A 14844-nucleotide genomic window follows, 5' to 3' on the forward strand; every position below is an offset into this window, starting at 1 on the left:
ACAAGCATATTGCTTTTCCTGGTCTTATGTCCAAAAATACGCATTTCAAATGACTGCTTGAACTACAAACTGTCTTGCACCAACTTATTAGCTTTTAAAAGGTATTAATGTTTCCTCTTGGGGATGTGATCTAGTGGACACATATTCCATGTTAGTTAAATACAGCTCAGGAAAATGAGAACGCAGCACACTCTAGAGCCGTAGTGAGGCACCCTCACAGGGTTTGAAAAAAAAAAAGTATACTTGAAAAAAAAAAAAAACAAGCTTCAAAGACCGACTTGTGATCCAGCTGTAGCCCAAATGGACTTGAGGTGTTGCCATACTTAATTTTGTATTTCCATTCATCGGTACATTCACATGCAAATTCTTTATATTCTTCTCATCTGCAGAGCTTACACAGTATGTGCTTTATCACCATAGGCATCTGAGATTTATAGAGCTAATTTGACCAACACAATCACATTTGGCCAAATTGTCTTCTTCAAAGATATCCATTTAGAATATGACCATGGATGTATCAGAACCAAATTCTGTCCAGCCATTTCATGCCACATGCTACATTGTCTATGTACCTACAATAATTTACACTGTCTAAGGTCTGAATCCAGATTTTAATGGAAATGAACAGCAGCAATCTCTGGAGACCATTTCGGCTAATCTGACTCTGGTGACAGTAGTTTAGCTATTCAAACACTACATGAACAAAAAGAGGACCAAAGCTGGAGCTTTACATTACAAGTTTCACGTTTATGATAAAAATCCAAATGGAAACATTATCCGACTCATACAAAGTAGCAAGTCAGCCGATAACCAATCAAAGCTCTAAAAACATTGATAATCAAAAAACCCTTTCAACTTCGGATTAAATAAAAAGGTACAAAGAATGCATTCGTTGACACGTCGCCAAGGAAATGGTTGTTTTTTCTTTCTACAACAAATTGTGGGAAAAACACAAATCACGCAGGTACGACTTGTCAGTCATTTTGTTCCACAAAAAAAAATACACAATAAAAAATAATAATAAGAAAACAAAACACAAAATCCGTTTCTTCAAACTATCACCTTGGCTGAGTAGAAGGGGGAGGGGTGGGAAGGGAGGGTGAAAAGGGCAGGTAGAAAAAGTTCAAGTCCAGACTTTGAAGCAGAATTTGGATTCATACAAAGTGTGTGCGTTTGTGTGCGTGTGTGGGGGGCTTCCTGAATAAATGTATGTGTAAAGACAGAAGCAAGGAAAGTAAGAAGTAAAAAGTGGACGAGTTTAAAATGTGGGAGATGAGTGTGAAAGGGGAGCCCTCAGAACAGCGAGGGTGGTGATGAGCTGCAGTTCAACGAGCATGTTCTCTTGAGTGTCTCTCAGTAGATCCGTCCTCGACTCCTGCCGCCCCTGCCGCCGAAACCTCGACCCCGGCCTCCTCTGAATCCCCCGCGCTGTTCTAGAATCACATCACATCACACACACGTCAACATGGCACACAAACCAGTATAATCATATTTTTTAACCAATGAACCCATGTGCCTTTTCTGCAGCAAACATGCAAACATTCGGTTAAAATAACACGTCACAACGCAAGGGAAAAAAGGTGGGGCTAGTATAGACTCCTGTCGGACTCTGTTCAACTATATAGGGTTTAAGTGGTTAAACAGCATCGTTCTATATAAAGTTTACTAATACTCCTGTAAATGAATAATGATTAAGAAATGTCGATTTTCTGACAGCTTTGTTCTTGTCACACAATAACAATTGCCACGACCCTCTCTCACCGTCTTGGCATTCCTTCACATATAGGATTCGATCTTTAATTGTATACTGCGTGTTGTGACAGTAGTTTTGAGACCAAATTAACATTCATTCAACAGCTTCAGCCAAGAGAACTCCCCGGGTCTCCCCCCTCTCTCACCATAGGTTCCGATGGTGGCGCTGTATTTCCCGCTGGGAGGGTTGTAGATCTGTCGGGCGTCTCTCCTGGGCAGAGGAGAGATTTGCTTCTTCCCTGTTGCACCTGTCCCCATCTCCTCTGCCGACTGCCTCTTAGCTCTGAGCATAGAAGAGTCAAGGATCGAAAGGTCAACCTCAACTAACTAACTAACCAATTGACAAAAGCACATTTTTTTACTGTGTGAGTAGTGTAGAGGATATGAGATGCTTTGTGAGTGGAGGTGAAGCAGACTTACGCCACAGGCTCTGCCTTTTGCACTGGTTTCCATGACAGAGTCACTGTGCTCTTGTATGATGGAGGGTTGTGGAACAAGTCCTGGAAGGAAAATAAGTCATTATAAGGTTGTGTTTAGAGCTGATGGGAATCAATCATCAAGCATTTATAAAGGCAAGTGGTTAACAAGGTTGTCAAAGTTCCATCAAACAGAGGACTACCCACAGGATAAGTCATACAAATACTGTACATGTATACAGTATAATATATCTGAGGTAACATTAAATCAGAATATTTTGCTAATACTAACAAGAATTACAAAAAGTAAAGGAAGGAAAAGTGATAAACATGCTAAAATAATGTATGTAAAAAAAGACATGCATACTGTATATAAAAACTACACTAAATGAAAGACGTGTTTGAATTAAACCTTGGAGGGGGACCTCCAAGGTTTAATTCTACCAAGGTTTAATACAAACAAACAGAAAACCAAACTTATTGAAAACAAAATAAAAAATAAAAGACAGTACCTTGATGAGAATGTTGATGTTATTGGTGATCTTCAGTGCCACCACTTTCATCTTATTCTGAACACAAATAAAGGAGAAGTTAGCCATGATCAGATGGACAACAGAGTACAACATGGAACACTCCCTTGGGTGTCTCCATATCGATTAGAGCCCGACCAATGCCAGGTTTTGGGTCTGACACAATCCTGTTTTTGGAGAGTCCTAGAGACCACTGATTACCAATGTTTTGACTGATGTTTTTTTACCAAAAAGAAAAAGTGCAAAATCTTGAAATAAATTTGAAAAAGTTGGTTTTGATTAAAGTTTCTATTTGAACGCTTAAATTTAATTACACAATAAAACTAGTAAATACAAAATGCACACATACACCAAACTGTATTTAATTTAATTACTCAATAATAGTATGTTTTTTTAAAATACAAATGTACAGCCCACAGCGACAGATGGTTGAATTGGACATTTAGCGAAAGGTTCACAATATGTAAATTCAGTGAACATGGGCATTTGTTCCAGAAATAATAGGGTAACATGTAGAAGTCCCATCACCCAGTTCTAGTCCTACCTCATCAGTCTTGAGTGCGTCTCCAGTCTTGCCCTGCAGGGCCACTCGGAGCTGTCTGATGTAAACCTGCAGACCTCTGGCAAAGTACTGCAACCTGTTGGAGCACAGAACTGCATTAACCACTTAAGCCCTGTATAAGTCGTTGTATGATGAATAGCTAAAATAGCCAATCTACAAGTTCGCAACACATGAACTTTTATTGAGTTTGTAGAGTCACGATTTTTAAGATTTACATTTTTGAACATGTTTGGCTACAGTGACATGCCCAAAACAGGTTAAATCATAAAATGCTGTCAAATTTTAACTACTTTACAAAAAAAACAGGTAATAGAATCATAGTTTATTAAGAGAAATAATGATCATTAGTAAAATACAGACGGTCAGTGGCCTAAAGGTAACTCCGCACCAAACAGACTCGTCCAGACTATTGCAGACTACTCCAGACTGCAACAGACTGGTATTCGGTTGGCAAAAGTTGGCATTTAAGTCTGTCAGCCGACTGGCCATTCATGTGCTAATTTGACTTTTAGCCTGCCAGCGTTGCCAGGTCTGCTTATTATAAGCGACTTTGGGCTTGTTTCCCTGCAAAGCCACTTAGGGATGTTCCCAGCGTTTTTTCTTCACTGACGTGCAGTGGTGTAAGTAACTAGTACATTTACTCAAGTACTGTACTTAAGTACAATTTTGAGGTACTTTTACTTTACTGGAGTATTTCCAATTGTCTATACTTGTACTCCACAACAATTATTTGAAATGTTTAGTTACTAGTTACTTTGCAGATATAAATCATTATGAAACATACATTAACCACTTTAGCCCTATTTTATACCTATAAGCTATTTGAAAATAGCAGATCTACAAGCTCACAACGTGTTGCGATGCACGCGTTCTGAGCTTGTAGATCTGCTATTTTCAAACATTTTTGTACTTTTACTTTTGGTACTTTAAGTACATTTTTATACCAATACTTTAGTACTTTTACTCAAGTAAATGTTGAATTCTGGACTTTTACTTGTAACAGACTCAGAGTACATCTATTGCATTCAAGCCTGGAATTTCGTCATTTTAGGGGCAAGGCCACTTGGCCTTTGGTGTTGTAATTTTTTGGAGGGCACAAAGGCCCTGCCCGGTCTTCCTGCCAGGGCAGGAAGGCCATCCAAAAAAATAATAATGATTTTTAAGTCCAAAAATGATTTTTAAGTCCACGGAAATAATGCATTTAACTTGAAGGTTAAGGATCATTGTATTTTAATATATTATAAGAATAGTATAACTATCTGTGAAATATAACCCATTTATTTCACAAAATAATGTGTTGGCAAATGACCAATATTTAGTTATATAGGTCTCAATATGTCACATTCAGCCCTGGACTTCACTGACTGAAGTAGGGGTCACATTAATCACATTAGATTCACAGAATGTATTTTACCCACAAGTTATTTTCATTCAAATGAAATGTGAATGAACTTGCACTAATAATGACTTTAGTTGATTTTTCACTCTTTAAAATATAGTATTTCTTAATTATTAATAATTACAGCTTGTAGATTGGCTATTTTCACGATTTTAAATTGTTTTTAAATAATAATAAAAAAGGAACATACAAGATTTCCACCCGACAGCCATAATATAATAGCCAATATATGGTTCTGTATCAGTATATGAGTCCGTTTTTGCGGATTTCATTCTAATTGGCTACTATGCCTGCATATGAATTTCATGAGCCTGGGTAGGTCACCCTGGCTTGGAGATATGCCCTGTAGCGCACACTCCGCCAGTGGTGTAAAGTAACTAAGTACATTTACTCAAGTACTGTACTTAAGTACACTTTTGAGGATTTTTTACTTTACTGGAGTATTTCTAATTTTCAGTACTTTTACTTCTACTCCATACATCTCTGAGGAAAATATTCTACTTTTACTCCACTACAATTATTTGAAAACTTTAGTTATTAGTTACTTTGCAGATATAAATTATTACATTATAAAACATACAGTAACCACTTTAGCTCTATTTTATACCTAGGCTATTTGAAAATAGCCGATCTACAAGCTCACAACGCGTCGCGAAGCGACGCGTTGTGAGCTTGTAGATCTGCTATTTTCAAACATTTGAGTACTTTTACTTTTGGTACTTTAAGTACATTTTGATACCAATACTTTTGTACTTTCACTCAAGTACATTTTTAATTCGGGACTTTTACTTGTAACGGAGTACTTCTACATTGCAGTATTGATACTTTTACTTAAGTAAAACATTTGAGTACTTTTTCCACCACTGCGCTCCACACAGCAGCAGCAGGTGAAAGCAATTCACTTAAACGAGGGTTGTGTTGCGCACCAAAACTGCGCAAAACTAGGTCAAATCAATCAATCTCTCTCTCTCTCTCTGGGAGCAACAACGAGAAACAGTGAATGTAGGTTTTCATAGACATGGTCGCTTGTTTCTCTCACATAATCTGGCAACACCGACAGCCCTTTGTTGTCACTGCCACTGCTCTGCCAGTCGGCTAAAAAGCTGAACATGTTCGGTCGGCTCTGGGTCGGCCGAAAAGGTCCCGACGGACCCCTAACCGACTGGCCGACGGACCCCTAACCGACTGGCCGACGCTTCCCGAAGCCAAATCGGCCCAAAGTCGGGCCGATTTGGATTGGTCTGGAGCCAGCTTAATATGCATCAATTTGGAGTCCTTGTTGACATGACAATGATGTACACAGCCCTCACCTGATCTTGAAGTCTTTGAGGCCCTCGGCGTCCACCTTGTCTAGGAGGAAGTCGGGCAGTTTCTTGCCCAGCTGGTGGAAGCTAAACAGGAGACATTCTACATAACTGAACTGAAGCTTTGGCTCCTCGTCCTTGTTCTCACCGTTCTCCCCTTCTTCAGGAGGCAGAGGCATGAATTCCTATAAAGACAAATAAAGATAACGAGACAAGATGAAAATAAAGGAGGTGGAAAAAAGCTCAACGCTGGAGCCACTCAGTGGTGAATAGTTTAATTAGGAAATGCGTCACAATATGGTCGCAAAATTTTGATTTAATTTAGACTTCAAGAGTGTTGAGTGGTTATTTTGCTGAAAATGCATCCATGATCAACAAATACACATATCAGTTGTACATGGCATGCGTGCATGACGCAAACTGTGCGTGTTCCTACCAGCAATGTCTTAAACATCTGCTGCAGATTGGGTTCCAGCTTCTCCATATCTCCACAGAAGGGACTCATCTCTGCCAACAGCTTCAGCACCTGCACACATACCAACACACACACATACTGTAAGTGGTTTGATTTGTAAAAACAAACAAACACAGGAAACAAGCCCTCAGTGCTTTTTGTGTTATCCTTTTAGCATTATTGTATAACTGTACCTTTCGCAAACTGTCAATAAAGTATTAAATTAATCAAAAAACTTAGGCATAGGTTAATTGGTCAGCTACTACCGTATCAGCCCCTTATTGCTCTTATCACACCCCTCAACTTGGGCAAATAAATGCTGGTTATGTGACAATGTCTTCTATTCCTTGCTAAAAACAGAATTGTCCACTTGGGACAAAGAATAAAGCACTGACCTCCAGCTGAATGTCGAGCTCAGCTACAGGGCTGGTCAGAGAGCTGAGGTTGGGTAGGACTTGCTCACAGAAGTAAGTCAGAAATCGTGTGGAATGAACATTTTTCTGGAGAGTGGGAGAAAGAGGAAAAGAAATGCAACAAATTGTAAATGTACAAGGACATGCACGTGACAAAATTCATTTACAGTCTAAGAATTTGGCATGACGTACACACATTAAAAGTACATAATACTATAGATTAGGTACATATTATTCAAGGTGTTGGGAAATCCGCTGCTGTTTGTAAGAAAAAAGGTCAAAACAGTGACCCCAAATGTTAATTACAACATATATAGTAGGCCCCTCAGCAGTAGCAATCAGCCACAGCTGGTTCAGTAGCAGCTCCATAATGAAGGGCCATCAGTCATAGCTGCTTAACAGAAGCCGTGCTGGCCTTTCTATTTGTAGTTCACTAGGTGAACAAGCTAGCTTCCAATGCAGTGATGTGCTTTGGTTTATCAAAACTCAAAAGAAGTACATCAATGCTTTTCTATTGTGGCAGAATGTGGAAAAGTTTATACAGACGGGATCTGATTGACAGACGCAACTAAAAAGAAAAATCAACCATGATGGGAATTAAAGCTGCACTATGTAACTTTTTTTTAATTAATACAATGTAATTTTGTTCAAACTGTATGGTAGAGTATGTTAATACAATATAACTTATACGTATGGGGTTGTTGAATTATATCTCCCTGCTCTTCTATTGAGACATTTAGATCTTTTTTTATCTGAACAAAATTGACCTGATGGTCAAGATTCCATTTATCCCCTGGGCAAGCAGGCACGCTCCATTAGTTCAATGGTAAACATTTCAGCACTTGCGGGGGAAATCGGTTCAAATCCAGGGTAGAAGAGGAAAGTTACATAGTGCAGCTCTGTAATCCAAACCTTAAGGTAGGGTAAGTGATATTTTTTGGTTAAAACAAAAAAAGTTGTTAAAAAGGTTAAAGCACTATATTTTGATAGTAATCATTGCTATAGTGTGTTTGTTCAGTAACAGGAGTCGCCCTGTCTCTCCAGCTCTTTAATAAACAGAAAATACATTTTCTGGTAGGTGACAAAGTCTCAGCCAATCAGGAGAAAGTACCCATGTATCAGCTTCATTTTTATAGTGTTCCAGTTCCAATTGTGTCTGCTCATTTCTTAGTGTCATCACTTCCAATTTCACTTGTTTAATCTATATCCTGACTGAGTTCTCTATCCTGATTGGATAAAATTGGAAATGAAACTGAAACTGAACTGAAAATGCATTTTCTGTTTAATAAAGAGGTGGAGAGACAAGGAGACTCCTGTTACTGAACAAACACTCTATAGCAATGAGTACTATCAGAATATAGAGCTATTTAACGCTTATTTTAACCAAAGAAAATCACTTACCCTACCTTTAAATATTGAATGACAAAAAGTTGTTTCCACACTGTTCACCAGCTGATAGGCTTTCAGTAGACAAGCACTTCAGCTTCATGCTGATGTACCACCCACGTCACTATTTCCTACTTCTCTCCAAAATGTGCACCACATTAAAAATTGCATACGGGCAAGCAATTTATTTTTATTGTATTGAACTCCCACGTCAACTTTTTTTATGTATACATCCGATTTAGGCAGAGAAGCGTCTATAATATCTTTGGAGCTCTGTTGTGTGTCTACACTGCATTTATACACGAGGACCCAGAAGAATATTTTGACAAAATCTGTGCAGCTAAACATATTGAAACAATAGTATGTTGTACAATCAAACAATAGTTATGAGTTCTCCTCACTATTCTAATGCTTCGTCATATTACAACGTATCAGAATCAGGCTTAAAACAGTTTAGTCCAATTGCAAATCTATGCTCTGAACTAGACAATTACATGTAGTACAAATATAATACAACATGTCACTCACAGAGAACAGTGGCAGGGCCTGGCGCGTACACTGTAACAGTCTGTCCACCGTGTCGGGGTCTGCAGGGTTTAGTGCCGTCTCCAGGAAGGCCTGCTCCACTACCAGCTCTACCAGCTGCTGTCGACCGGCGACGGACTGCAGCGCTCGCAGACTACATACCACTCGCATCAACAGCACAAACTCCTCCCCGGTCACATCGTCCAGGACCTGGGGGACACACACGCACAAAGGGACACACAGATTTGTATTTTTGTAAATGAGGATCATCAATGTTTTCAAAGACGGCTGATCTAAAAGCTCAACCCATTGCTATACGTCGTACGACAAATTACATAGGTCTTAAGTCGTTGCTGTTAAATACATTTACCTACCCTCAACACTCCTAACTTTAGCCCTATCCAGAAAGTCCTACCCCTTTTTCACTCATTGTTGTGCAGGAAGGTACGAGACAAATATTAGACATTTCTCAAACTCGCCAGAGACACGAATACTCTTGAAGGATATCAACTGTACTTAACCAGGTCAGGGAGAGCAGATAGCTCAAATCCTGAGCAGTTATTCAAACCTTTGAAATACATACTGTAGATGCAATAGCACTTGTCATGAATTCTTCTTTCCCATCTGTCAAAAATAAGTGGGATTTTTGGATACTATTTGCCAAACTAACGTAAAGTAAACTAATCCAGGTATAATACTGTTTTTTTTTCTTTTCATGTGACATGTGTAATTATGGAACTATGAGCAAACAGTCAATTAGTTAGTTTTGAATTTATACACATACAATATGTATATTTCCATTGGGCTGAAACAAGGTTGCAATATTATCTCACATTTGAGTAACACAGTGATGCCACACATTAGTGGCCCAGTTGCACAGGTGAGGCTTCACCTTTTTTGTCTCAGCAAAGACAAAGTCCTCCACCTCCTTGGTCATGACTTCCTCTGGCAGGGTCTTCAGTTTGAGAGAGAGGAACTTGATGGCTCTCTCCCTGACAATGTCCTCACCCTGCAGGATCTGAGAGAACATACCTTCCAGAGTACCTAGAAAAACAACCAACATAGTGAGCCAATAAATAAAAACTATACTAATAACACTGATAACAGTCAGTCTTTTCTCTTTTGTCTGACTACACCCCATGACAATACAATCAAAGCAATTAGCACCCTTGTCATGGGGAGACGGAGGGATCGATGGAGAGATTGAATCAAATGAATACATTCTGCTCCATATCTACTAAACTGGCTAAATTGCATAGAGGTCGCAGGCTTCATACTTTTTATTATTAATGTAGACTGAAACCTAACTTTACACTAGACGGGATGAAGAGTCTGGACTAGCAGAGAACATTTCAGTTTGGTTCCACTGCATGAGAACGTTTTGGAAACTCTCACCTTTGGCGTCAACCTTGAAGATAGAGAGGAGTGCCGTGTTGACTTGGTTGAACTCTGGAACGTCATCTGGAAGCACAACGAAAACGGAAAGACAGTTGTCAGTTTAATATATAAATATAAAGCAAACCAGGAGGAGCCAAAGTAAAAAGATGGTTCCGTCTTTCAAGCACCTAAAGAGCAAGTTCTCAGAACACAACAGGAAGTGATATGGGAGACGCGTTAGTAGATATTGGTTGGTTCTTTAAAAGTTGGTCCATCAGCAGAATGTTTAGTGCAGTTTGTACTCTCTTTATCAGGGTCTCTGCCTGAAAGGTTAACAATGTAAAGCGTTCTCAGGTGTACTGTGCAGCAGTCCAAACAACAAACAAGCTGAACAGAAAACTTCCAATACCTGTCTGTAGGAGCTGGGTGAGGATGTCCGCCACCCTGAGAATGTTCTCGCCTGTTGCAAATCGAGGCAGCTCCTTGATTGCCTGTCGTCTAATCTGGATACAGATTAACAGGAAAGAGTTTTTAAAAAGGTTAAATACCCAGTATTTATTCCTGCATACATTTAACTACAAGCCAAACAAGGGCACACTGCATGGAAAAACTCAAATTTAAGACACTCCTGCACCTTGATGATTATAAATGACCCCAACAATAAGTCCTGCAGAGACACAGCTGTGTTAATTAAATGTGTATGTTTAAGATCATTCTAAAGATTATTATAAGTAATGACAACAACATGCTGTATGTATGTATGTAGCCGTAGAATACGACTCTCGTAGATGTATTTTATGATTCTGACATTTTCAATCTACGAGAGTCGTAGACACTATTCCCCATGGCCAACTGGACTTTCAGCTCCTAGACTGTCCGGGCCCCAAACATGTACCAATGCAAAGGTACAGGTGCTACCCCCAAGCCCCAAATGTTAACTAACTGTCAGGAGTTCTAGTGCAATGTAATAATCCATATTCTTATTCTTCAATAGAAGAAGTGTTTTAATGCCGTCTGTGGCCGATTCTGTCGGAAACTCACAATGTGCGGTAGTGACGAAGCGCATCCGGAAATACAAAAAAATGTAAACAGGCAGTCAACGAGGGGTGGGGAAGACAGACGGCATTAAAACTCTTCTTTATTGAAGAATATGGATTATTACATTGCACTAGAACTCCTGACAGTTAGTTAACATTTGGGGCTTGAGGGTAAGCACCTTTATTTTTGCATTTGTACATGTTTGGAGCCCGGACAGGCTAGGAGCTGAAAGTCCAGTTGGCCATGGGGAATAGTGTCTACGACTCTCGTAGATTGAAAACGTCAGAATCATAAAATACATCTACAAGTCGTATTCTACGGCTAGTATGCATGCACATACATACGTACGTATGTATGTATGTATGTGTGTGTGTGTGTGTGTATATGTATATATATATATATATATATATATATATATATATATATATATATACACACACACACACACACACACACACACACACACACACACACACACACACACACACACACACACACACACACACACACACACACACACACACACACACACACACACACACACACACACACACACACACACACACACACACACACACACACACACACACACCTCTTGAAAAACACACCATAAAGTGATATTAAAAACACAAGAGGCACACAGACTTCATTAATCATCAAGGCAAGATTATTTTATTAAGTTAAGTAAATCTGGGGGCTTAAAACTTACGGACACATCTTCGTCTTCACAGAGGTCAAGCTGAGCGTTTATGGCGGCATCTGCCAGCTCAGGGAAGCTGCTGAAGAATTTGGGGATGAACTGAGCTGCCAGACGCTTCTCCTTGGGGCCTCCCTTCACACCATCCAGGATGACCTGGTATGCATCTTTGTGCTTCAAAAAATAAACAGAGCAAGGATTATGATCACTTCTTTGATGACATTTTGATTTAATTGATAAAGAATGGATAAAAGCTATGCCTTCTTATTAATACAGTATATTATGCATGCTGCCATGCCCTGGTCTATGCAATGTGCCATTACAATAGACACTTTCCTTTAGGGTTGCAAATAAGTAACAACACTTTTCTTAATTATTTCATCGGATGGATTTTTTTCCCTTCCTATTTGATCAATCTATTCAATTCATTCAGAGCATAAAATTGCAGTAAATCAAGATAACAATGCAATGCTTATCACCAGTTATCAGAACCCTGAATGTTTATCCAGAAGTCAAAAACATTACCACGTGGAATAAGTCAGGCATGGTTTGATCCTAGACTGAGCTGTTAAAAACAAGCAGTAGAAATGAAGAGAACACAAAAAAGGTCTAATCAGAAACAAGATATTGATGTTTCCGTAAATATCCCGTGTTTGATTGTCTTTACTACACATTAAATTCAAAGCATAACTCATCCAAGGAGACTAAGGAGTACAACAGTAGTCGACTCTGGCACATAATCATTATATCGTACACCATTTCCACTTTTGTCCGGCATTTAACGCCAAATTGTGTATCCCCTTATGGTTTAATTCTATTTTCACTCGGACCCACCGGCTTAACGTTACAGATGGAAGAACGTGTGTTTGTGACGCCATTAGCTTGAAGGATAAGGGAAAGACGTCACAAAGAAAGAATCGCGTATAGCTAAGCATTTTACACGAAGTCACACTACTAGTGCGCATCGTTAGTATCGTCCCATCAAACTGCAGGCTGGTAGTTTCAAGGGGTTCCGACATTAATTTAATGTGCCGTACTTTCAGCGGAAAGGGGTAAAAGAAATGTTTGTAGTACCACGCAACCACTACCAAGTAGTAGCCTACACTAACGACGCGGTTTTGCGGCCCAGGCCATGATGTGTATGAAGCACTTATGTGTATCATGTATTAAAGCTTCAATGCTTATTGTCCTTCATGTTTAGATTTTACTTTTATTCATTAATCTAACCGTGGTAGCCCCCTGGCAGGGATCAATATAAGTATTCTAAATTCGAAGTGTTCTAAATTCGGCTATAAGACGCTTTGTTATGACCTCATCGACGCATCCTTTGTCGTTTTACTCTAAACAGTTAGCTTAGCTTGTCCCGAGACGACTCATGAACGGATGGGAATGCAATACAAACACAACCGAGGGGGCTCCGCTAGTCGGTTCATATCATTCTCGTTCGCTCAAAACAAAAGCCAGCTGGCTCGGCGAGCGGCCTGGTGGCTGCAGTGTGTTATTCACCTGGCTGAGGTTGTCCTTAGCAGCGTCGGCCAGAACTCCGTAGTTACGGTACAGATCCTCCACAGTGACCGCCATCTGCGTGCCGTGCCTGGCCTCAGTGTCCAGATCACAAGAACCCGCCGCTCGACGAATACCGCAGGTTATATCTCTTCTCCGCTCGCCTTCTTCTCGGTTTCGGGTGATTGTAAGGCAAACAGTGCTATAATAACCCGCGATGTGCTCCTTAGAGCGGGGAAGGACGAGGAAATGTCCAGAAGGCTGTGAATGAAACCCCGCAGTCAGTCAATCCGCTCCGTTCAGCAACGTTTCGTTTCGTTTGTAAGACGAGCTGCCGCTGCTGCTACGGAAGGAAAGTACTCGAATGACTACTATGGCGCATGCGCACGCTTCATGAACCGCGCCAGTGGCGTTTGTTATAAGACTACAATAGGACGCACAGTGATGACGTTTGAGGCACCACTCCATCCATAGCTTTAACTCTGTTTTTGTAATATGTTATATACATAATTACATTTTGATTAATGAATCAAAACAAAATTGGTACTATAGTGGGTATGAGTCTTATTGTTGCATATGGAAATATATGCAGGCTGTGTGTGTATATATGTTTATTATGTAGTATCATGTACTATTATACTTAATGTATTGTATAATACGAATATATGAGAAGAGTATGTATATGTATACTTGATGGTACTAAGTATCTACCTAGTAATGAAGTGTAGTGTAGTTTGGTGTAGTCTTTTGTGGCAAAACTTTTATATTGTTACGTGATGCTACGCCAGACTAGTTTGATACTGTGTTGTTAACGAAAATTAGTGACATTTTAATTTTCGTTTTTTATGTTTTCTTTCGTTTTTTTGTTTGTTCTTTTCTTACTTGGATTAGTAAACGTATTTATCAATTGTTTTTCAGTTTTTAAATCAAAATGACAAAACTATGTTCATTGATCCATTTTGATATTTGATTTTGTATTTAAATGGGGTAGGCAAAATAAGCTTTAGCTTCAGCCTACACCTTTTCGGACCATTTTAAGGTGAAATACTAATGTAACTGTACTATACTTGTTTGTCTAAAAAGGACCGAAATAAACTAACTTACAAAAATCTATTCTAGTAAGTGATAAAAAAAAAATCTATTACAATGTTGTTTTGATCGTTGACATATAAGAAAAACTGTATCCAAAAAACCTGCTTCTTCGATTATTCAATGAACCTACATAAGCAAGAAAGATTAAATCTGCACTATGTAACTTTCCTTTTCTAATCCGGGTTAGGGATTTGAACCTGGTTTCCTGCGCAAGTGCTGATTCTTTTTTTTTAAACCATTGAGCAAATAGAGCCTGCCTGCTTGCTCAGGGGATAAATTTAATCTTGACCATCAGGTCAAAATTCGTGTCGGATCCTGTGTCTAGGTCATGACCTTTGACACGATTTAAATGTCTCAATAGAAGAGCGGGGAGACAAAATACAACCACCCCAATTG

General features: G+C 39.3%; 1 protein-coding gene across 1 annotated transcript; it reads right to left on the reverse strand.

The window, feature by feature from the left end:
• Window positions 1-726: 726 nt before the first annotated feature.
• api5 (apoptosis inhibitor 5) lies at window positions 727-13731 on the reverse strand. The gene is made up of 14 exons (XM_080437799.1): window positions 13360-13731; window positions 11866-12027; window positions 10528-10621; window positions 10137-10202; window positions 9634-9785; window positions 8745-8951; window positions 6813-6917; window positions 6400-6489; window positions 5970-6148; window positions 3243-3336; window positions 2681-2737; window positions 2173-2252; window positions 1899-2035; window positions 727-1433 (listed from the first exon to the last, which is right to left on the reverse strand). The coding sequence occupies exons 1-14, from the start codon at window positions 13432-13434 to the stop codon at window positions 1354-1356; spliced, it is 1578 nt and encodes a 525-aa protein (XP_080293925.1). The 5' UTR covers window positions 13435-13731; the 3' UTR covers window positions 727-1353.
• Window positions 13732-14844: the final 1113 nt, after the last annotated feature.

The sequence above is a fragment of the Gymnoscopelus braueri genome, assembly GCF_963280865.1.
Source record: "Gymnoscopelus braueri genome assembly, chromosome: 9".
Taxonomy (NCBI): domain Eukaryota; kingdom Metazoa; phylum Chordata; class Actinopteri; order Myctophiformes; family Myctophidae; genus Gymnoscopelus; species Gymnoscopelus braueri.